Raw genomic sequence first — 24,620 nt, 5'->3', positions numbered from 1 at the left:
TTTATGACAAGCACTGCCATGGTCTTCACAGAGGTGGCGCCATCCTCCCCTGGTGGCCGGGCTGCAGCTGCAGCTGGAGGGGGAAGGAGCCACAGTCACACAGCAGCAGCCACTCCCTGTTACCTACAGGGCTGTTTACCGGGGGTGGTTTGAGGAGTCGTTTTGGCTGTGGTGGTACCAAAGCTCCACCAGGACACAAACTCACTGAGTGGCTGTGAGTTTTTCTTTTTCCTTTAGCGTTCACATTGCAAACTTCATTAGAAGATGAGGTCAATGTAATTAATGGACGAATACATCTAAGCCAGAATAAGGAGCTTGCTAGTTTTGTTATAGTTTCATGTGGATTATTTTGAGAGCTTACAGTTGAAAATTGTAAAACGTTTCCCCCAGCGCATTGGAAAATCTGGAAGACGCCAGAAAGTAATACATATGCATTGTAGATAATCTGGGAAACACCTAAAAGTGTAAGAAAAAAGTAGATCCTTCATCATTTCTCTTGGAATTCTTGGAAGGAGATGTTCCTTCTTCTTTTGAGCACTGTTCCCTGTGGATTTACACCCTTTTATTTAGCAGGCTTTTAATATTTCCACTACCTAGAGCCAACCTTGTCTATATTCTGGCATCTTGTTTTCATATATATCCTATATAATAAAAGAGAAACATGGTAATTGGCGTACGACCACTACCCTTCCCATTGGCTAATCAGCGAGATATGCAAATTAACTGCCAGCCAAGATGGCGGCCGGCAGCCAGGCAGCTTGAAACTAACATGAGGCTTGCTTGCTTCAGTGATGGAGGAAACCAACTTTCCCCGCCTGCCTTGCCGGCCTCTGAGCTTGCAGTTTAAGAAACATTGTAACAAATATAGAAGCTAAACAAAACCCCAGAAACCTGCTTTCAGCGAGCCCGGGATCTCAGAGCTGGAGTTATACATTGTTTCGATTATAGAACCGAAACAAACCAGATACCTTCTTTCAGCAGCAGAAGCCTCAGAGCTGGAGCCAGAGCTAAAGCTGGCCCAGAATAAAAAAAAAAAGAAAGAAAAAAAGGAGCAGTTGGGAGCTTCAGTCGGCCTGAAAACAGCCCTCAGCCCCTCACCCAGACTGGCCAGGCAGCCAAGTAGGGACCCCCACCCTGAAGGGTGTGTGACCAGCTGCAAACAGCCATCATCCCCTCACCCAGGCTGGCCAGGCACCCCAGTGGGGACCCCCACCCTGATCCAGGACACCCTTCAGGGCAAACCAGCCAGCCCCACCCATGCACCAGGCCTCTATTCTATATAGTAAAAGGATAATATGCCTCCCAGCATCAGGATCAGTGGAGCCGAGAGGCCTCCCGTCACCCGGATCAGCGTGACAGGGGGCAGCGCCCAAACCCCCTGATTGCCCTGTGGCTCTGTGTGTGACAGGGGGCGGGGCCACAACCTCCCTATCCGCCCTGCTCTGTTCTTGACAGGGGAAGGCACCCCAACCCTCTGATCAGCCCTGCTCTGTGCCTGATAGGGGGGAGCTCCCCAATCCCTTGATTGCCCTGCAGCTCTGTGTGTGACGGGGTAGAGCCATAACCTCCCCATTGGCCCTGCCCTGAGTGTGAGAGTGGCAGTGCCCCAACTCCCTAATCAGCCCTGCTCTGGGAGTGATAGAAGGTGGCGCCCCAACCCCCACCCCACGGGCCCTGCTCTGTGTGTGATGGGGTAGAGCCATAACCTCCCTCTCGGCCCTGCCCTGAGTGTAACAGTGGCGGCAACCCAACCCCCTGATCTGCCCTGCTCTGTGTGTGACAGGGGGTGGTGCCCCAACTCCCCTATCGGTCCTACTCTGTGAGTGACAGGGGGGAGCTCCTCAACCCCCTGATCGGCCCTGCTCTGTGCATGACAGGGGGGAGCTCCCCAACCCCCTGATGAACCCTGCTCTGTGCATGACAGGGTACAGAGCCCCAACCCTCCTGATGGGCCCTGCTTTGTGCATGACAGGGGGTGGCGCCGCAACCTCCCCATCGACCCTGCCTTGAGTGTGACAGGGGGCGGTGCCCCAACCCCCCAATCGGCCCTACCCTGAGCGTAACTGAGGGTGGCATCACAACCTCCCAATCCGCCCTGCTCTGTGCATGACAGGGGCAGTGCTCCAACTCCCCAATCGGCCCTGCTCTGAGCCCGACCAGGGGCTGCACCTAGGGATTGGGCCTGCCCTCTGCCACCAGGGAGCAGGCCTAAGCCAGCAGGTCGTTATCTCCCGAGGGGTCCCAGACTGCGAGAGGGCACAGGCCAGGCTGAGGGACCCTCCTCCCCCTGACCGCACAAATTTTTGTGCACCGGGCCTCTAGTATATATATAATAGAGTTCTAAAGGATTGGTCTTTCATTTTATAACAATTTCATTATTTCTCTTGCTTAGTTCCTAATGACATCTTGAACAAGGGGTGAGAATTAAACCTTAGGAAAAATCACCAAGGCTACAGTAAATTTCAGGATGAGTGGGCCTGAAATTCTGTAATTCAAGAGGGAACGAGCCTAGTGTGTGTGGATCTTGGTGATCCTTTGGGGCTGGAGAATAGAGAGCAAACACAGGTCGGAGACACTTCAGACAAGACCCTGAAGTCTGATCCACTCCTTGAGGACTGCATGTGGGAGCAAAGGGAGCCACTGAAGTAGCTCTCACTGGGTACCAGCTAAGGAGACTTTCACCTTTAAAGGATCATTCTGACCTCAGTGAGGAGAACAGATGAGGGAGACCGCCTGCCTCTTCAGGGGAAGCCTCGTGGCCCCACTGTCTCCACATGGCACCTGGGCTTCACCTGCTCTTTCTTCCGCCACCATCTTTCTCCTCAATGATCCCCATGGTCTCCTTTCCCATGATTCCTTTCCCCATGCCTATTCATATGCACTGACGTTGACTTATTTTTGAAAAAAGGAAAAGTCCTTCATTTAAGCATCCTGGTTACCAAAATTAAGTCACACTTTCGGATTAAATGTTCTGTACCAGTTGCCTCCACTTCCTCAATGTGAAACACAAGTGCTGTTTAAATTCCTCTACTTAGAATACACCATTTCCAAAGGCCACTCAGACACTTGGTGGTTGTTTTATTTCAGCATCTATGTCTTTGACCAAAGAGCCTCATATTTTCCCTTGGGAATCCATGAGGTTCTGGGATTTATGGAATTGGAGCACATGACCTAGGTAGGCCAATCAGTGCACTGTATCTCCTAGTGGCAGTGGTCAGTATAGGAGTGGTTACGTGACCTAGGCTAGCCCAATTGGAATGAGTTGTAGGGCTTTGACTTGGAATTCTTGGAAGGAGACAGTCTTTCTTCTTCTGAACACTGTGACCTGTGGATTTACACCCTTTTATTTAGCAGACCTTTAATATTCAGTTTTTATTAATGTTACCCTGCACCAGCCTAGCTCTTCTCTGACCCTTAAGAAGTCTCCTTTAGATCTTTCTCCTGTTTCCATGTCCTAAACATGGGCATTTCCATAGATTCTGTCTTTAAGCCTTGCGTGTTTTCTCCCCTGAAGAGTTAGTATGGGCCTACCTTCCATTATCTGTCAGTGTGACTCTCACATCCATGTCTTCAGGTGTCTCTCGCAAACTTTAGTCCTGCACTTGTTAACAGAATGCTAGACATTTTTTTAAAAAATACGTTTTTATTGATTTTATAGAGAGGAAGGGAGAGGCATAGAGAGATAGAAACATCAATGGGAGAGAAATGTCACTGATCAGCTGCCTCCTGCAGGATCCCTCACAGGGGATTGAGCCTGCAATCAGGGCATATGCCCTGACCAGGAATCAAACTGATGATCTCTTGGTTGCTGGGTTGATGCGCAACAGCTGAGCTACACTGGCCGGGCCAGAATGCTAGACATTTTCACCCAGAGGCCCCATGAGCCCCACAAACCAACTTGTCTAAAATAAAGATCACCCACAAACAGAAAAATGAGTAAAGGAAGTGAGCAGTCTATAGAAAAGGACTATGGACACCCCTTAAACAGATGGAAATGTACCTAAACTTACCCATAAAGGGATTTATGGTGAGGATAAATTAACACTTATATTCACACAAAAATTGGACATGAATATTTAAGCAGTTCTATCAATAATCACCAAAACCTGGAAACAACCACAATGTCATTCGGGGTGAATAGGTAAACTGTGCTACAATCATACAACGGACTATTTCTCAGCAATAAAAAGCAACCAACTACGGATGCAGCAACAGCTTGAAATCTCCAGGAAATTATGCAGAGAGGAAAAAAACCATCTCTCAGGGCTACATACTGTATGGTCCTATTTGTACGAAATTCTCTAAAAGATGTACCTATAGTGATGGAGATGGGATCAGTAGTTGCCAGTCCAAAAGTGGGGGGAGTGTGAGACTACAAAGGGATAGCATGAGGGAGTTTTTTTGGGGTGATGGAACTATTTTGTATTGTGGGTGTGTCTACCCAAATCTATGTGTATTAGAATCCACAGAACTATACACCCAAAACAGTCAATTCCACTGTTAATTTTTTAAAAAAATTACAAATTACATTTCAAACAAAAATTAAGAAGCTAGTGATCTCTTTCTTTGGCACTGAGTAACACTTCTGAGCGAACCGCTGCTGAGCGTAAAGTAGTGTGCTGGACTCTGAGGTCCCCAACGTGTTCCCTCCTCACCCCCACCCCGTGCTGAGAATGTGCCTCTCGCCCACCATCCTTAACAATAATCTGCAGGTGTGACAACATCCTGTTGATGAAACGGGAGAGGGGAAAAGGGACTCTGTCTATTAATCATATGAATGCAAAATGGCACAACCCTTATAGGAAGGAACTTGGCGATATTTTTTTAAAATTACAAGTTCATTTAACCTCTGACCCAGAATCTCACTCTGGAACTGGACCACACGGATACACCTGCCTACATCTGAAATGAGGCATTTACAAGCTGTCAGCTGTAGTTTGCTTATAACGGCCAGAGACTGGAAACACCCAATTCCACCTGTAGGAACCAGTTCAATCTGCCCATGGCACGCTCACAGGTGGGAGCTCCGCGCTGGAAAGGAGGAGGAGGCTCGGATGTGGAATTTTGAAAAGCATGATGTAGCCCATCTGCTGTGGCTCAGTGGTTCAGCATTGCTCTATGCACCAAGAGGTCACGGGTTCGATTCCCAATCAGGGCACATACCTGGTTTCGGGCTCTATCCCCAGTAGGGGGCATGCAGGAGGCATGTTTCTTTCCCCCTCTCTCTTCCTCCCTCTCTCTCTCTTTCTCTCAAAATCAATAATAAAACACCCTAAGGCAATGCTGACGTGAGTGAGTCCCAATAGGAAACACTGAGAAATAGGAGCCTATCAATCAAGGGTCAGAGTCCTGCGTGCTATGGGTTGGCTTAAGCTATCATTCCAGGGTTTCTCTCACCACTTTCCAATCTGAACTTTCCACTGCAGCCACACAGGTCTACTTGCTTTGCCTAAACGTGCCTCGTGCAGTTTTATCATGAGAGCTTTGCATTCCTTTTATGTGCAGCGCACTTGAACCCTCTCTATCAAAACCTTATCAATTCACGTAAGGTTTCAGGTATCACCACAGTTGCAAATAACCTCTCCCTGAACTGCACGTGAAGGCACTTGCTCAATATCACTCAAAAGGCCCTTCCCTTATATTGCCTTTGCTGCAGGTCCTAAGTTCACAGGCTTTCCCCGAGTGGGTTATACCCCGGTCAGTAAAGATGAGCTCTCCTGCATGTATGCACGATTCCTCATTCCCAGCACAGTGCCTAACATGCAGCAGACATTCCGTCGTCGTGACTGGAGAATTTAGTGCCCTTCTCTTATCCTGCACATCCAGAGTATTTAATATGCACTGTTCCAATACATAAAAGAAAAATTGCCTTCCCCCTCGGTCTTCCTCTGTAATTGCAGTTATCAAATTCCCAGGCATCTGGTTGGAATATTCATTCTACAACAAATTCTGTTCATCTTCAATACACCAGGAGACCAGACTATTTTGGCCCACAGATTCAGCACTTAAGCAAAAGTGCTTTTAGTCAGTGTGGCTGCTGGTGTAGTTTTTTTTCTTCTAGCCACACAGTTGGATTTTTAGCCATAAAAGGCGATAAACAGACATTTAGGTATTTCTGTAAGGAAAATACTTGAGCCATCGCTCATGAGATTGATAATTTGGGGCTCTAAGTTTTTAATAACAAACTATGCTAAAAGGCTTCTAAAAATAACTGTAGTGCTTGAAACTTCTTGAACAACTTTTACATGAATTTTTTTCAAGCTACTAAATTCACAGAAACCATAAAAGCTCACAATCTCCAACTTGGAATTGCATCTGCTGCTTGGTTTCTGGCAGATTTGAAGTCAGGGGGTGATTTCTTTGGAACTGCGCGCCTGGTCATGTGTTTGGCACAGTGCACCAAAAATGAGATTAAAATGCATACTGCTTTCTTATCTAATGACAGCAGGAACATTTTCCATTTGAAAAGATAATTTTCTGCAATTTTTTTTGGGTTTTTTTTTTGTGTGTGTTTTTTGTGTTTGTTTCAAAATAACCAACCATAAATGAGATATATCGAGCATAATTCAAACTTTACACAAAGGATGACCCTAACTTTATATGGTATATAGCTGCATGCATGGGTAAGACATCAAAAAGAAATAAACTAAAATGTTGAGTACTTTTTTCTGTTTGGATATTACAGGTGATGATTATCTTCTCCATGCTTTGCAGTATTCTCTAAATTTTCTAGTTAATGCCTATTGGTTTTATTATAATAAAATGTAATCAAAGAGAAGAAATCAGGATGTTAAAATCAGAATGTTTCAAAATGGACAAAAATAGAAATAACAAATACTTATAAGTTTTCATATCATGCCAAAAATTGGAATGCCCCCAAGAATCTATATGATAATCAACACATCATTGCCCCATGATGTAAGTAACATTTAAGACAAAAGCACACAAAAGACGTTGCCAGTGCTATCCTACAGATCACATTGTTTGAAATATAATCAATCTTTAATTCAACTTACCATTCAAGGTTCAAAGACTTTCAAATTATCTAAAAAGAAATCAAATTATTTAAAAAAGAAACTAACATTTTCTAAAGATAAGATGCAGAAAGATCTACATCCCTTTGATTATTGTACCTACTCTGTCATTTTGGTTATAAAACTTAGTATTCAGATAAAAGCTTGAGCTTTATTATATCTCATTTCAGAGAACAACAATATAGACAAAAGTGTCAGGAAAGAATGCTAATAGAACCATCCCAAGCATTAAGACAAATGTTAGCAAATATCAACACATAAAATAGTGATCTTAATTCTTAGCGAAAAGAACACTCCTTTTGGCAAACACCTCTAGATATTTCAACAGCAGGCCCTCACCCGGAGAACTCCCAGAATTTGTGAATTCTGACTCTACATCACAGTCCCATATGCAGTTTACAGCGACAAATTTACATTCTATCTCCAAACATCTTCCCTGAAGAATGCTTTTGAGCGACCAACACAACGCAGGATTAGCTAAGGAGAAAGAAGGGGCCCGAACCAACCCATTCATTCAATTGTTAGGAAAGAATGCATTCAGATCTTGGAACTATTTATGCTGAAAACTCTATGATTCGGGCATCTTCCCCTCTGCTCGGTCCCCTGCTGAGAACGTGAAGGGCCCTCTCTGCCCTTGGCTGCCTTTACAGAGCGGCTAAAGCCAGGAGGGAAGTAAAAGCCAGGACCCGCTTCTTTGTAGATGCAGTGAGAGCTCTGAATTCAAGCAGACCCTGACATTAAAACAACAAACCACCCCCCCCCCAAAAACCCCTACCCCCAAACACTGTAATTATTCTAGAAAATAATTTGAAGTTATAGACCAGTCAATGTTTCCTAGTTGACACACTCCAATACTCCTTTCCATTCCAGCTCACCATTAATTGAATTTCTGAGAGTAATGCAGATGAGATTCAATAGAAGCCAATGGCAAGATGGGTGCATTGTTCTTGAAAATGAATATAAATGATTGCAGAGAGAAACATACAGGTCACATAATTAGCATATGTATAGGAGAGAAAGAGTGAATGCCTATGTTCAAAAATATTAATTTCCTATTTTTCTAAATATATATTTTATTGATTTTTTACACAGAGGAAGGGAGAGGGATAGAGAGTTAGAAACATCGATGAGAGAGAAATATCGACCAGCCGCCTCCTGCACAATCCCTACTGGGGATGTGCCTGTAACCAAGGTACATGCCCTTGACCGGAATTGAACCTGGGACCCTTCAGTCCCCAGGCCGACGCTCTATCCAGTGAGCAAACCGGCTAGGGCTAATTTCCTATTGAAACACACTGATGTCCACAGGGTCAGTCAGGAGCAGGAAGCACGTGGTGTGAGCGTGAGCAGCAGAATTGCCTGATACTCATGGCTATACGTGGACGCTGTCCCTGTGCCCCTCCCTTTGTGTCACGACTTCTCTGAACCACTCAGATAGCCGAGCACAAATCTAGGGCTCGGGATCACTAGGCATGGCCATCTATAGTGATAACAAGAAAGCTTTGAAAAAGACTCTTTGAAAACTCACTGAAGCTCTGGAGTAGCTATACGACTTAGAAAAAGCATGCCAGCGTTCACCTTCTGCGATTTGAGAATGAATGCCTGCTTGGAGACCGAGCATATTTAAACCTTCATTAAAAAGCATGGTGACATGCTCTGGCCGGGCAGCTCAGTTGGTTGGAGCTGCACCAAAAGATTGCGGGTTTGATCCCTGGTCAGGGCACATACCTAGGTTGTGGGTTTGATCCCTGGTCTGGCGGGGGTGGGGGGGATGGGGGGGGTAGTGTACGGGAGGCAACCAATTGATGTTTCTCCCTCTTTCCCTTCCTCTCTCTCTAAAAATCAATTTAAAAAATATATCCTCGGTGAGGATTAAAAAAATTATGGTGACATTAACAAAAATAGATTTCTACAAGTGTGTTATGAAGAATTATATAAAACTTGGATATATGACAAAAATATTTCAAGGTCATATGGGGGCAAAGGATTATAGAAGGGGAAGTATACTTTGTTCAACTCACTGTTTACTATGGATTAAAAGTCTCAGATTTAGTGAAGTGACAGCTGATAGATCTTTGTTTGGTAGAGATGCAAACAATTTCTGTTCAGTGGAAATTATAACCCCAAAGGTTACAGTCTGTAGGACAGTAATTAGTTTTGTATACAGCCCAGCAATCTTAATATAATATTTCTTTATTAAATGATATGTAAATATTTAATTCATCTTTACTTTTATTGGCTCCTTCACTAATTAATGAGTTAAATGAAGTCTCTGACACTGACTCGTTTTATATTTGGGCAAGATTATGATTTTACCATTTCAAGATTATACTTTAGCAAGTAGAGATTTCAATGTTTATTCATATGACTAATTATCTTGAATGATTGATTATGCATATTCCATATGACAACAATTACCAGTTTTATCTTGTTTTCTTTTTTTGTTTTATTTAATGGCACTGATATGCTAAAAGAGTAAATAAGGCAGGTATTTTGTTTCTTAATATGATGATATAAATAAATATTATCTCATGTTTTTATAATATTAACTAGAAAGATATTTAGCTGTACTACATATTTCTAAATTCTGTTCCATATACAGCATGATTTAGGAAATAATCAGTTTCTTGTCTTGGCTTCACAGAAATCTAAGTTCAAACAGTAGAGCTTCATGAAACACACAAAATTCCCCCACCCCTCCCCCTATAATTCACAGGAATATGAACAGCTCTAGCTATGATGAATCACAGGGTGTGGGAGGCCCAGGGGATTGGGACATCAGCTCCAACAAGCTGCCAGGCAGGTTATAACATCCTCATCGACACCTGCTCAGCAGCCTGCAGGAATGACAAGAGCGGGGAAGGGCAATCTGCTAGAAGACACAGCCAAACATCTCAGCGATGCTTCTCAACTCTGGTGGGCAGAGGGCCTCTGAGCAACCAGAGGCCAGAGGAAAGTCATGTTCGAGGGGATGTAATTGTTGAACAGGCCCATGCAGGTTGAAATTTAATTGGCCTTGTTCCTATATTTGCTGGGATTTGAGCATAGACGGTTTCCATGCTTTTCAAACTGAATCTCACATTAGAATCTGTGGGAAGCTTGTTAAAATGCAGGTTTTGATTTAGCAGGTCCAGGTGGGGCCTGAGAGTCTGCATTTCTAACCAGCTCTCAGGTGATGCTGAAGTTGTGGTCCTGGGACCCCATTATGAATGGCAAAGACTATCTCACCTCGCTGAATCGCAGAGGTCAATGCGGGCTCCTCATTGAACGTGGTGGTCTGAGCTTCCAGAGTGATTTTTTTTTTTTGCAACACATAAAATAACAAACGCCTCTGAATGACAGGAATTCCGTACTTAAAAGTGATAGAACCACCTTTGAAAATCCTAAAGTGATATTCTGGTGTAGAAACACTGATGCGCAAAGCGGTGTAAGAGAAAGACCTGAAAATCTGGCAGACCCGGTGACATGGGTCTCACACTGCAAGCCAAAGTAAATCCTGCCAGTCTTTTATCCCTGACCCGGGGCATGTGGGCCTGAACCCTTGAGGCCTGGCTCCCTGTGCCAAAGCAGAACTCCCTGAGCGAATGCTCTGCAGCCTGGATCACACTAGGACACTTAAAAAAATCAGTATTGCTCTGTAGACCATCCTAGCAATGTCAAAGATGGCTGTGCAATGTCTTTGATGAGGCTGGACGGCCTCAGTGACAGAGAATATTACTTCCCTGTCATTTGTGTCAGGATGGATATTAATTCTGGTGATGAATTGGTTCCCTTTTCAATCAGACTTGGGAGGCAGGGTTATAGCAACTAAGAAGAATTTTACAAATCAGTGATTGGTGAATTTTTAAGTTGATAAAACAATAAAAGGACAAAAACCGTAAGCTCTTTGAAACCCATGCAACTGGCTGGTACTCTAGGAAATAGAATTCTATGCCATTTTAACTGTGCCACGTGTGGCAGCCTGGGAAAAAATCCCTAATGCCATAAAAGGGTGGACAGATCTTTCAATGCAGGTGATCCTATTTGAGCAATAACCCAAATAGCTAAATATACTTACCATTAAGGATTAAACAGGAAAGAAGACCATAACCACTAAGGCCTTATGAAAACTGTTGCACCATGTGGGCTACAAAGAATCTTTTAAGGAGGCCCAGGGGCCTGACAATGAGTATATAAATGAATGTGTATCTCTGTACTCCACCACTTCCAGCTGAGGACAGTACAAAAGGATTCTGGGCTCTTCCGACCTGGCAGGACCCTTATCCTACAAGGGCAGCTGAGACCTCTGAAATTCAGGCCCATCTCTGCAAGGACCTGAGTGGGGAACTGCATCCACTCATCCCACCCTCGGCCCTGGGCGTTTTCCCTGCTCTGCTTGCTTCATCAGCAGTAAACCAACATGAAAATAAATGACGCAAGTCTCTGTCACGATCCCAGCCCATCTTCAAAGTCACGAGAATCTGGCCCAGCTCAGCCTCCTTGATATTATCTTAATAATTCATTACCATTATTATGGATGTGCCATAAAATAATAATTACTTAACTCACTGGCCTGATGGAAAATGTAATTACATATGCAAACAGCTTTATAAAAAATACCGTGTGAAGAACACACTGACACACCAGCCACAATATTACGTAGACCAGTGGTTCTCAACCTTCCTAATGCCGCGACCCTTTAACACAGTTCCTCATGTTGTGGTGACCCCCAATTTCATTGTTACAAATTGAACATATTTAAAGCATAGTGATTAATCACAAAAACAATATGTAATTATTTACGTGTTTTTCGATGGTCTTAGGCGACCCCTGTGAAAGGGTCGTTCGACCCCCAAAGGGGTCGCGACCCACAGGTTGAGAACTGCTGACGTGGACGATCACCCCAAGACCCAACCAAAATGTCTTACCAGGACCGTGTGCATCCCCGTGTAGAGCCTGCTGAGAGATACCAACGTGGAGAACGTCACAGCCATCACCAGCCCCAGAGCGAAGGGATACTGTAGGGAAGAAAGGCAACAAGGGCGTGATCTTGCGTTTTCACACACACACACACACAGTCAATGCGATAGAAGGGAACAGGACTCCTGATCCAGTGACTGCTGTCTCGACCTCGCACGCCCTAGGCCAGCGGCCTAATGACCTGAGACACGTGGAAAAGGGAAAACAGAGGGAAGAAAGGGCAAGATGCCTGGGGATCTAATTCTGGGAGGAAGTTTCACAACATGAATGGGGCTTGAAGACTCATGTTCACAGCTATTGTGCTGGCTGCATCAGTGGAGTAGATAATTATTTATTTCCACCTATGCTTAGAGTAAATCGTATGAAGCATACAGTGCTGATTAAGGGGCCAGACAGCGCTAGGATCTGGAAGTCCAGTCACCTACTTCACACGTGGTGTGTGAGCAAGCTTGGCAGCAACGGGCCCAGGCTAAGAATGGACATATCTATGCCCAGATGTCAAGGCAGAATCAACTTTACTAAATCTCAACATTTGCTGGTGGGATAGCAGACCAAGGAATGTGGCTGGTGCCAAACCATATAAGAACATATGAATACTCTGCTTATGAACTATCCATGGAGATATAACCCATGTGCTTCCAGGTCTAATGTCTGTGGTCTTCCATGGAGAAGAATAAAGACAATGGAGAACTGCCTATATTATGCAAAGCACGTTATAGTCACAATCTCATTTCATCTTCACCCAACTCTATGAGGTAGGTTCTATCATTAGCTACATTCTACTAATGTGGAAACCCTTGATCACAAGTTATATTAGTATTAAACTTGAGCACAAAGATGCTTCCCCATCAATCATCACAGCTGATCCTCCAAACAGGAGCTGGAGCTCAGAGAGGCAAAGTGACTTTCCCAAGGTCACACAGCCAGAAGTTGACAGAGTCAGACCCAGAAGCCACACCTTCTGAGCCCAAGTCTAGCACAGCCTTTCCAACATAACAGGTGAGTACAGAGATACTTGGCTATGTCTCATTTCTTAAAGTTTATCATTAACTGGGTGTCAGTTTTTCATCAAAAGGGTGCTAAAATTGAGTCAATGCATTCTGAAATTAGAGTCTGGTATTAAGCTCACTACATATTTGTACAAATGAATCCCATACTTAGTGTTATTTAGGAGCAATAACTGAAGTAGCTAAATATATTTACCTCTAAAGTTAAACAGGAAAGAAGACCATAACAACCCAGGCCTTATGAAAACTGTTGCATCATGTGAACTAAAAGAATTTGTTTAAAAGGCCCAGGTGGCCTCAAAATGAGCATTGGTATCCTTGCGGTGAGCCTCTACTTGCTGGTTTTTTGTTTTTGTTTTTTTTTCCCCCAAAGTCACATCAGCATGTTCATAGGCCTCTCTGGAGATGAAAGCAGCCCAGTGGGGGCCGATGCTGGGCCCACAGTCACCCACTGGGTGTGGCCTAACTCAGAAACCTACATTAAATTAATTCAGATGGTACTGGGGCACTCAGACATTTCTGATCCTGACATGACACTGAAGAAAGTTACAACACAAGTTTACTATAACTGCTCGGAGATATTCCTTACATCTGTCCCTTTCCCATTTAGGAAACTGAGGTCTAACCCCACGTGACCAGGTAGATGACCGCAAAGGTGGGGCCAGGACCCAATACTAATCTTGTCTTCTTCCAACCCCACCAGGCTGACCCCCCATGCCTGTACACCCTGGCATATAGAATGGGTTTCTTGGGTGTGGGGACAGGACAAAACATTGCTGTCATTTATGAATAGGACTGCTAGACTTCATGAAATCTACCTTTTCCAATGGATCAAAGGGAAAATTATGAAATTAAAACTAGGGCAAGAGTTCTCAGACAGGCAAAACAGAACTTCATTGCAGGAATTATCTAACTTTTGAAAGGCCTGACACGAATTGGCATGTAAGCAGATATTAAGTGAAATTCTTCTGTGTTCAGCATTTATGAAAATCTCCTGTATTTTAGACCGTTTTCTAGAAAACATGGAGCCATTACTTCTAATGGTTGAGCCCCAGTCAGGGGCGGAGGCCTCCTTGGGAGTCATTTGGGGCGCAGACGCTTTGCCCCTGGCCCTGGGAAGTCTAGCAGGAGGATTTGGTGAACTCATCTCACCCTGGGGGATCATTTACTAGGATCATAAATGCCTCGTGCCTGTTGCAAACAGGACGTGAGCACCCATTCAAGTGCTGTCTCGTCAGGCAGTTCAGGGGGAAAATGCTTTCTGCAGGGGGAGTCCACACACCCTGGTTCCCAGACAGTCCCTGTTATGCTGGTGTCATTATTAATGGTGTCCACTTTCGTTCTTGGGCACAACCTGATTTGGATGCTAAATCGTAGGTCACTTAGGAAGTCATTGTCATCAACAGCTCACTAGGCTTTAGTTCTCAGGCTTCATTTCATGAACCTCAAAGTCCCTCAAAGCAGCTTTGAAAGAAAACTCTGAAGTGGAACCTCTCTCTGTTCCCTCATCGTGTGGAGAGCCTCCCACGGGAGGGAGAGGGGTCAGGCGCCTTACCTGGTATCTGTCCATCGTGGAGAGGAGGAGGGTGAAGGAAATGGCGGTGGCCGCCATGGCATGGGTAGATGGCATTCCGTACTCAGCAATCACTCTCTTCTCCAGTTTCACCACCGGAGGGGAGAAGGGGCGGGGCCACTTCAGGATGTCCTTGGCCACCTGGCCAATGTACATCACCAGCTGCAAAGCCAAAGGACCGAGGTGAGTCTAACTAGACAAGTAAAATCAATGAACTCCCACGCTCCGCGGATTTGTTTCGGGTTTCCCTGTTTGTTGGCTGAAAAGCTCTTTCTTTCGGACCCCGCTATCAGCTGGGAAAGGCTTTCAGAGTGATATTTAATTGGCAAAAAGAGAACCAGGCCTTCTGGATTCCACAGAGCAACTAAGACGTGGCAGGGACTCACTTTATTTTAGTCATATATTCAACAAGCATTTACATAGCTCGGAGGTGTGCCGACCACTGTTCTAAGAGCTTTACAGACGTTACGTACCTAATCCCGTAATATCTGGAGAGTACAGACCCATTTTACCGGTGAGTAAACCACTGTATGCCGTCAATAAATGGTGGGATTCATTGGATTAGAATCAAGAGAGTTTGCCTTCAAACTCTGTGCCATGACCATGTGATAGTACTTGTCCAAGCACAAGATGGTCCTGGACCAAAGACCATCTGATGCTCAAATCAGCCAACCACTGTTTTCATGTTTTAACCAGAACAGTGATTGTTCTATGGATCTTCTAGCTAAACATTTTTTTTGCTACTGTTACTCTTGTTATATGTAGGCAACATACTGGATTTAATTTAATTTCATTCAATAACCAGAAGCATCGCCCTCGCCTGTGTGGTTCAGTTGTATGAGCGTTGTCCCATGCACCAAAAGTTTGCTAGTTTGAAGAGCACATGATCAGGTTGCAGCTTGATCCCCAGTAGGGACATGCAGGAGGCAGCTGATCAATGTTTCTCTCTCACATTGATGTATCTCTCTCTTTCACTCTCTCTCGCTCTCTCTCTCTCTCCCTCTCTCTCTCCCTAATCAATAAAAACATATTTAAAAAATGAAAAAAGAAATCAGAGGCATCAGTAAAATAAATGTTGTATTTTCAGCCCCAAACAAGACAACTGAATCTGGAGTTTCTTCAAATGACTGTTTCATGATGCCATTGTAGAAGAAAGTTCCACTCCCTTCCTTTTTTCTTAAAGCAGAAGACAGAAATAAGAGTTTTATTTCTAAGCCCTCCAGAAATGAACAGGACTGTTAACAACAGACTTATTTGTCAGAGAGCTTTACAAGAAGACAATTTCATGATCTGTTTTAAAAGAGGAAAAAGCAAACCGTTTGCTTAAGTGACTGCATCTGCGGCCTCTGCATCACACAGGTGCTGTTTTAAAATGCAGATCCCAGGCCACAGCCCCACCTACTGAACTGGAGCCCCCATTTCCACAAGACTCCTGGGTGGGTTGTGCGCACAGGAGAACTTGAGAAGCACTGCTTTCCACGGTATGCTTGCACAGGTCACTGTGGCAAGGGCTTTAATCCTAAACTTTCTCGTCTTACCGTGACTGTATTGATCTTGCTACGGCTTTATTTAGCTGGTGATGGATGGGTTACCTTGCTTTGAAACAAAACCCACTATGGGAGGACTAGTTCAAAATAATCTTGATTAGTCAGCCAGCTTGCCTTAGGGTTTCCCATATTCTGATGCTTTCTTTGAGCTCTTTTAGTTGCCGGTTAATTCCTGAGCATTAGCCCAGCATAGTCAGTAGCCCCAGAAGGCACTGCATGTGTTTTGTGCTCCACTGCCACTTTGCTCCGGGTTAAAAACCAAGAGCCACCGTCTGTGCACAGCAGGCCACATCCACAGGCTTTAAAGCCTGAGCGACAATCACTCCAGATTCCATGGCTGCGACTTCTATGCGGACTTTGAAACTTAACCTCTTTACCATCCCCTTATTACCAGGAGCCACTGTCCTGGAAACCAGCTCGCTCTTTCATGTTTCCGCCTCTCTCCTGCGAACCTGTAAAAACCACATCCGACTGACTTATCTCGGGAGTTGAAAAACTTGTAGATATTGACTCCCAAGGATTGCTCACAGGCTGCTTGAGATATATTTCTAACCCTTCCCCTTCCCCACTCACCAACATAAACAAAATATTACTGGCATCATGACTATCTCTAGTTTGCTCAAAAATACTTTAAAATCCCTGGAGACAGGAGACCTTCAGATCATAAAGTAAAGACAGACTGGGCGACCCTCATGCAACAAACTTATTTAATTTTCTTGACGTTCATGAGTCCCTTGACTTATTTATATTTTGCCTTCTATGTTTGAAGGAGGTTTTTAAGAATTAGAGCATTTGGCTATTTCACTCAAAAATATTACCATGGACTACACCTTGCTTCTGATCAATAAATTTCAAATAACAATTACTATAATGACAGCTCTCGTTAAACAAGAACAACAACAGAGCTGTATTTTTCAAGTCTTGTGGAAAGAGTACCATGTACAGGGGGTTGGCCCTGTCTCTGCCATCACATTTATTACAACAAGCCTCCATAGGCCCCCATCCTTGAGTGGGGAAAACAGTCACACAAACAGAAGCTCTCATCATACTGCAACGATGCTTTGAGGAAAATTATCCGCAGAATTCTATGGGTATGCATACTTGTAGAGACAGACTTGGATTCAACCTGGAGGAACAGGAGCACTTGGGCTGAATGTTAAAGAAGACTTTTTAACTAAGATCAGTGATTGCCAGGTGTTAGGGGAAGGGAGGGACAAACTGGCAGAGCACAGGAGATTTTTAGGGTAATGAAACTATTCTGGGTGACACTGTAATTAGGGGAATACATGTCATTACACAGTTGTCCACACCCAGAGAATGCACAACCGTGAATCCTAATATAAACTATGGACTTTGAGTGATTATAACGTGTCAGTGTAGGATCATCAATTGTAACAAACATCCCACTCTGGTGGGAGAAGTTGATAATGCAGGATGCTGTTCGGAGGGGTGGGAGTGGTTATGAGGGAGCTCTCTGTACTTTTCACTTAATTTTGCTGTGAAACTAAACTGCTCTAAAAAATAAAGTATTAGAAAGAGTTCCATGGCAAAAGAGAACCATTTCATCATTCAGTTTGCAGTTAGATATAATGCTTAACTTGATAGGGCTTGCCCTAAATGGAGGGCTTGGCTTTGTACATAAAGAGACCAAATTACATTCCAACATCTATCACATTCTTTTGGGCTCAGGCCCCAAAGGCCTATATGGAAAGGAAAAATCCCAGAGGAGGAAAGGCAATTATACAGCATTAACACCTTAGCAGACTATCTGGGTCCCCTGTGTGGTGCTGGTGATGATGATGATGATGATGATGATGATGATGATGATGTGTGATGCGGGGGGAGGTGGGGAGGGGACAGGAGTGGCATTTCCCAAGGAGGAATTAGCTGATTTTCTTACTTCTGCCCTGATTACAGGATAAAGGAAACATAGTTGGGAAGAAAATCCATTTCTCTGGATAGTCCACTGCTGATTCCAAACAGATAAAAAGCTTCTCTAGTGAGCCCATTCTCTTAACTGGAAGCAGTGGACTCTCACAGTCTGGATGGACTTCCAACTGGGATCTGTTCTTGGCTGGGCTCCTCTGGGCTGGCAGAGGCACCTTTCCTCTTAGTGTGATGGCCCTTCCTAGTATTACAATCCAAATGACAAGTTTACTGTGTCAAACACGTCTCCGATTCACAGGACATTGCTCTTCACACTGGCATAAATAAAACCCGAACAGGTCCGGAAGCAGGAGGTCATCAAAGTAACATGGTTGCTAGTAAGCAGCTGCAGGACTTCACAAGCAAAGCCACATGTTCATTTCTATACACAGAGTGCTGCCTGCCCCCAACTGTCCTCCCCACAGCGCATCCCATCCCACAGTGTGAAGGCTCCACTCTCATTATAATAAAAGCTAAGTCCACTGCAGGATGGAGGAAACATCCATAGGTTCTTTTCAAATTATACCCACCCACGCCCTTCATCCACACACAAATTTTTATAAACTCTGACATCTTTCTTCCTTTTGGCTACACCCATAGCTCCCTCCACCATGGGGAAATCATGGCGCAGAAGATGAAGTGACAGGAGGGTATGACATCCCTCAGGTCTCATGGGAAGAAAACACTGGGAATCATAGTCTATGTATGGATTTATTTTCAATAAGTCAGGAATTAGTTATATCATTCTTTAGCAGTTGGAGAGTAGAGAACAATGAGATGTTACCCAAAGACCATAGGTTCTGTACCAATACGTACCCTTCTGTTTCCTAATGGATCCAGAGTAGACTCATTCCCCTTTTCCTCAAGTTACTAATATGATTATTTGAAGAAAGGTAGACCAGACACCCAAACATTCCACTCCTAGGTACATACCCAAGAGAACTGCAAACATATGTTCTCACAGAAACTTATACACGAAAGTTCTCAGCATCATTCTTCACAACAGCCAAAAAGTTTAGGCAACCTAACCATCCATTGGTGGATGAATGGATAAACAAAATGTGATACATCCTTATAATGGAATACTTTTTTGCCCATAAAAAGCAATGGGGTACTGATAGATGCTACAGCACGGAGGATGAACCTTGAAAACAGCATGCTAAGTGAAAGAAGCCAGGCATTTAAAGGACAAATATTGCATGAGTCAATTTATATGAAATGGTCAGAACAAGCAAATCCATAGAGAGAAAGTAGGTTAGTGGTTGTCTGGGGCTGGGAGAGAGGGGTGTAGGGGTGAGTGCCAGTGGGTATGAGGTTTCTTTTTGGGAAGACTAAAATATTCTGGAGATAGTGGTGATGGTTGCACAACTGTGTGAAGATAGTAAAAACCATTGAATTATACTCTTTAAAAATGTAAACATTATGATATAGGAATTATATCACAATTAATAAAAGAGAAAGAAGGCATTAAGATGGGTCCTTAAATACCTCTTCTATGTGTCCTGTGTTCCAAATGTTAATGACATTGTCTTCAAATATTGGCTCAATAGAAGTAGATATGGGGAGTATTAACATTCTTATCTTCAAATGTCCTGCCCAGCTCCAGCCCTGAAAGCCAGTTCCACAGGGCACTGAGGAGGTGACCACAAATATCAGAGAAAGCTGGTGAAAACCCACCTACTAAAAACCATGAGCACAGAATTCATTTTAAGAGCAACTTTCATCTGTGGAGGCTTTTAGGATCAATAATTTTTACCAAAGAAAGGAAACTGACTACACTAGTCCTGTTGTGTTTAGCAGTGTTCAGTCTTCCTTTTCTCTCTGGAATGAACACTCACAGCTTTGTAGGCCCTTATTTGCCTTGAGGGAGTGGATTAAAAGCATTTCTTTGTTATGGTTATTTGGGAATATTCTAGAGACCACTGCTTACCATCCAGTGTGAAAAGTTGTTTTCAATGGATGAATATCCTCTCCTGCTTGCGGCATTATTTTTATTTACTTTTAAAGTCGGGGCTCTTTTATAGCGTGTATCATGTGGGTTTGCACATGTTTGTGGGGACAGGATGGGAGTGGGGGTGAATCACTGCGAGAAGCAATTGTGACTTCAAACTTAATAAAATTTCATTCCATGCCTGAAGCACCAAAACAAAGAAACTACAGAGCAAATGTTCTAAGTCACAGAAGACTATCAGAAAACTGGTCTCCCAAATGCCAGCTTCTGTGAAAATGAGATATATTACCTAGAGCAACAAATGGCAGGCGAGAAAAATAAAAAATCAAGTTACAACATTTTCTAGCTCTTTCTAATTCTCCATTTTTCCAAGCTCATATCTATTTCTGAAATTTTTGAAGACAAACACTAAAAGTACAAAGATTAGTAATTAAGTCATAGATGTAGCATATTTTTAGGAAAGTTATTCCAAAACAGTTGAGCCTCCTTTTCATTATTAAGAAGGAGCCGGGTTAAATAATATATTTGTGCAGTGATTTTGTTAAGTGTATTTTCATAGGCATTATTTAATGTTCATGTCATTCCCATTTTACAGATGAGGAAATTGAAGATTGCAGATGGTGAATGTCTCACCAAAGATAATGCCATCAGTGTAGAGGAGCTGGACTTGAATTTTGTTTTTTTTATTCCAAATCCTATGGTCTTTTCTCCATATCCCACTACCTAGCACCTGACAAATAACACATAGATATCATTAAAATGGGGTTCAGGCTCAATATTTCCTAGAATATACTTAGGCTCAGAGAGTGTCTAGTCTGGAATTACCCTGAGACAAGAGAAAGCATGCCCTCACCTACCTCTCTAGTCTCTTTATGGCAGCATCTATGTATGAGGAAGTCTCACAGTGGTAAGGAAGGCTCAGTGGCCAATGTGCTAACTTGATGGACCATGAATCTGATTTTAGGCCAACGGTCATTAATACTGAACACCTAGCTTTTCAAGCCATCACAGATTCTTCCTTTACATTTGATCAGAGTTGGATCATTTCATGCTATTAAGAAATGGTTTTTCAGGTTTAAGAACCTTGGGAACTGAAGATTGCTTCAGTGATTCTGTCAGTCTACAATCTTAAGAAAATTCAGAAAAGATTTGCATGGTGGTCACAAAAGAAATACACAAAATATTTGCTTCTGGAAGGATTAAGGACTCCACAGGTCAAGCCATGCAAGGTCATCCACACCAGTTCTGAATCACAGTCAAGGGTGTCTCAGTGGCTTGCCTTGAGTGTGACCAGCCAGCTATACTGCATAGTAAGAAACTGGGTTTTATGGTGCAGGTGGCCACATCCTGTGCTGTAACTTGCAGGGATTAAAACCATTTCTAGTCATGAAAACAATTCTTAAAAAGCACTTGACCTAATGGTCCTTGTTTGAGAAAGTTCAAAGGTTAGTGGCCTTCTGTCTGTCTGGATTAGGTTTCCTTCACACATGCCCAAATCTTCCCACTTCTCTTAGCTGGCAAATAATTTAACATTGAACTAACTGGTGATTAGAACAGTAAAGAGTTTTATCCCCAGACCCTCGGGTCTAAGTGTTCTTGGTCTCTGATGGGTGGTACTGCTGGCTGCATTTCCTCAGGCTAGAACCAGTGCAGCAGCAGTCCAAGAGCAAACTAAATTAGCAGTTAAGAGGCTGGGAGGAAATGGAGAGTTAAGGAAACACATATGAAGAAAAACTCAATATACAGGCTAACAAAATTATAAGAGCCATAATCACAGGATGTAGGGAGGAAAATTCACTTATGACAGCACAGATGATGTTGGGTTTTGGCGAGGGTGCCCTGGATACGTATCTACTCATCTAATGGGGGGAGTAGCCAAGTAGGCTCTCCTATTTTTTTTTATACAACATCTATTTCTGTTCTCAGTCTGATGTCATGGGCTGAGCAATGAACGCTGGGCAGAACCAACACTCATTTCAAACTACTGTCAACAAGATGACCATGAACGAAGGTGGCCAAATTGGTCCAATGTCTAGAGACTCAATATATTATCTCCACAACAACCCTAATCAGCTGTATGTTTATCAACATTCCTATGTACTTCCCACTGTGTCCCCCACCCCAACTTTCCTGATCATCACTTCTCTTCCTTCCAAATTGAAAACAGAGACATTCAAGTGAAAGGCAGGATCCACACTGTCATTAAATCACTGCTCTCCTCTCTTACCATCACCATCACCAGGAACCAAAACTTCAGTCTCACCTGTGAAAGAAACTGGCCCTGCTCTCTGATTTAACCTCTCCTGGGAAATGTCTAAGCCTTGTGATAGTCTCTTCCGTACAGAGACAGTATCTAAGCACCGAAGTCAGGGGGAGGTCCCATATCTCAGGAATAAAGCCTCTCAGAGAGAATGACTGAATGAACAGCCCCCTTGACCCTGGGGTCTAATTCTGCCTTCTGGTAACACCTTTCTGCCAACCAAAAGGTGCAGACATATTCCTGGTCAGGCCCAAGCGAGAACTCAGCATTCTAAGTTCTAGTCCAGGGCTCCAGCATTCTGATTCTTCAGGATCTCCAGTCTAGCAAACCCTATGGAAGGACCTGCTTGGTGGTAAATGACACCAACTTTTAGAGCTCGACCAAAAAAAGTCATCACCGCTTAAGATGAAAATAGTCTAAGAACTAAGATTACACTGCAGTTGACAAGGGGTTATAGACATGTAAATACTGTCTAGCCCAGTGGTCGGCAAACTCATTAGTCAACAGAGCCAAATATCAACAGTATAATGATTGACATTTCTTTTGAGAGCCAAATTTTTTAAATTTAAACTATATAGGTAGGTACATTGTTATTAACTTAATTAGGGTACTCCTAAGGCTTAGGAAGAGCCACACTCAAGGGGCCAAAGAGCCGCAGTTTGCCGACCACTGGTCTAGCCCATCAACTCCAAAAATCAAGTTCCCTCTTCATTTTGGTTGCAATCATGACTTTCCTTCAAAAGACTGTCTTTTTTTCTTTCTCCCCTGTCTGTTGCATCCTCCTCATTTTTGGCAGGAGGGCTTCAGTACCAGATTTCTGCCAGGCAGAGAGAGACCGGTCCTCCTCCCCATGGCGTCACAGGACTCTGCTGCGAAGAGCCAGTCTTTGAGTAGAAAGGGACAAGAGTGCCCCTGGGTCCCCCGCCTGACGCCTGCTCACTGCAGGGAGCCACGGAAGGAGGTTGGCCAGCACAGGCAGGTGGAGGGGGAGAGCAGGGTGCCATTGATGTCCCAGTTGGCCAGTGAGTGATTAACTCTAACCCTATTAGGAGGGGCCGTCCATCACAGTCAGAACCTCCCAACAGGGCTGAGAGGCTATAACCTCCTTGTGACCCTCTGTAATGAGCCAGGCTTGACGTGAGCCTGCCAGCACCCTCCTTCTGGGCCAACGGGCAGCCTTCACGCCCTTCTCCCTGAGCCCTACCTCTGCAATCTCTACATTCCACTCTGAGGCTGAGGCCTACAGGACAGTGAACAATGAAAGCGCTTTTACGAATGTCGGATGAAATGTCTTACCATATTTGAATCGCAGCAAATGTTTTATTTTAAAGATGGAGAAAACCAACTCAAACATAGCCTCCTACTTTTTAAATCTAGGTATCTTCTTAGAAGGCTTGGTGGACCCTTTAGACTTCTTAAACACATTGGTTTCCAAATTAATACAGAAATAAACCAGAAAGACTGTTGATAACTTTTGAACATTCTAGATTTGCTGTAACATTTAAATGTGAGTCGTAAGTAAATAAGTCAGCCCTTTGCCCAAGGGCCACCTCCTTGGAAAGGTCTTCCTGACCACCTTAACTAATACAGCTGCCTGTCACCACTCTCTCTCCTTGTACCTGCTTTTAGTTTTCTTCATCAAACTTTGCCCTCCCTGCATTTAGACTATACAGTTTTATTTTATCAGCCCCAATCTCATCCCAAGTGGATGCTATGTCTTGTTCAAGACCCAGAGTCTGGAACTGTGTCTGACAGGGTCGCAGCCTGGCACTCTCTCCCCCAGCACCTCACCTGGCTGGCTCCTTCTCATCCTTCAAAAGCTTTAAGGTAAGTGAAATTAACGCAAAGTACTCTCTCTTGATCATCTTCATTAAAGTAGGTCTCTGCTCTCACTCCGATTGTGGCCTAAACAATAATCATACAATCTGTAATTATTGTGTGAATTTACATTTTACTGTCCGTTTTGCCTACAACTCTACCCCAGGAGAGTGGGATGGAGTCTGTCTTGTTTAGCAGAGCATTTCATAATAGGCCCTTGTCAGATGTTTGTTGAATGAATAAATGAATGACTAAAAAGTTGTTGCTCACCAATTACAAGGTGAGAAAGGAGATCTGATGCTCTTTTTAAAATGCAAATAATATCTGGTTTCTGGCTCAAAGATTCCTTAGCAATTCAGAAATGTATGGAATTACTACTTTCATGCTGAAAAAACCTTATTGGAATCTTGACCAAATTTGTGCCTGGGTGGCTTATCTAGAAATAATGCCTGTGTTGAGACTAACAGTCAGGAGCGGGTGAGATCAGGCAAGGGGGGGGTACACTAGGAAGGAAGCATACAGTGGAGCATGGTGTGTCTAAACCG

General features: G+C 43.7%; 1 protein-coding gene across 1 annotated transcript in view; it reads right to left on the bottom strand.

Moving 5' to 3' along the window:
* SGPP2 (sphingosine-1-phosphate phosphatase 2) overlaps window positions 1–24,620 on the bottom strand; it is an 86,090-nt gene that overhangs the window by 4,323 nt on the left and 57,147 nt on the right. The window contains exons 3-4 of the mRNA XM_059703320.1: window positions 14,556–14,735; window positions 11,942–12,031 (exon numbers count right to left, since the gene is read on the bottom strand). Of these exons, the coding sequence (XP_059559303.1) occupies window positions 11,942–12,031; window positions 14,556–14,735 (270 nt within the window). The remainder of the gene's footprint in view (window positions 1–11,941; window positions 12,032–14,555; window positions 14,736–24,620) is intronic.

This window comes from Myotis daubentonii, chromosome 7, assembly GCF_963259705.1.
Source record: "Myotis daubentonii chromosome 7, mMyoDau2.1, whole genome shotgun sequence".
In the NCBI taxonomy this organism is placed as follows: Eukaryota; Metazoa; Chordata; class Mammalia; order Chiroptera; family Vespertilionidae; genus Myotis; species Myotis daubentonii.
Note: the sequence above shows the minus strand (reverse complement) of the source record. Positions and strands in the feature narration are given on the sequence as shown.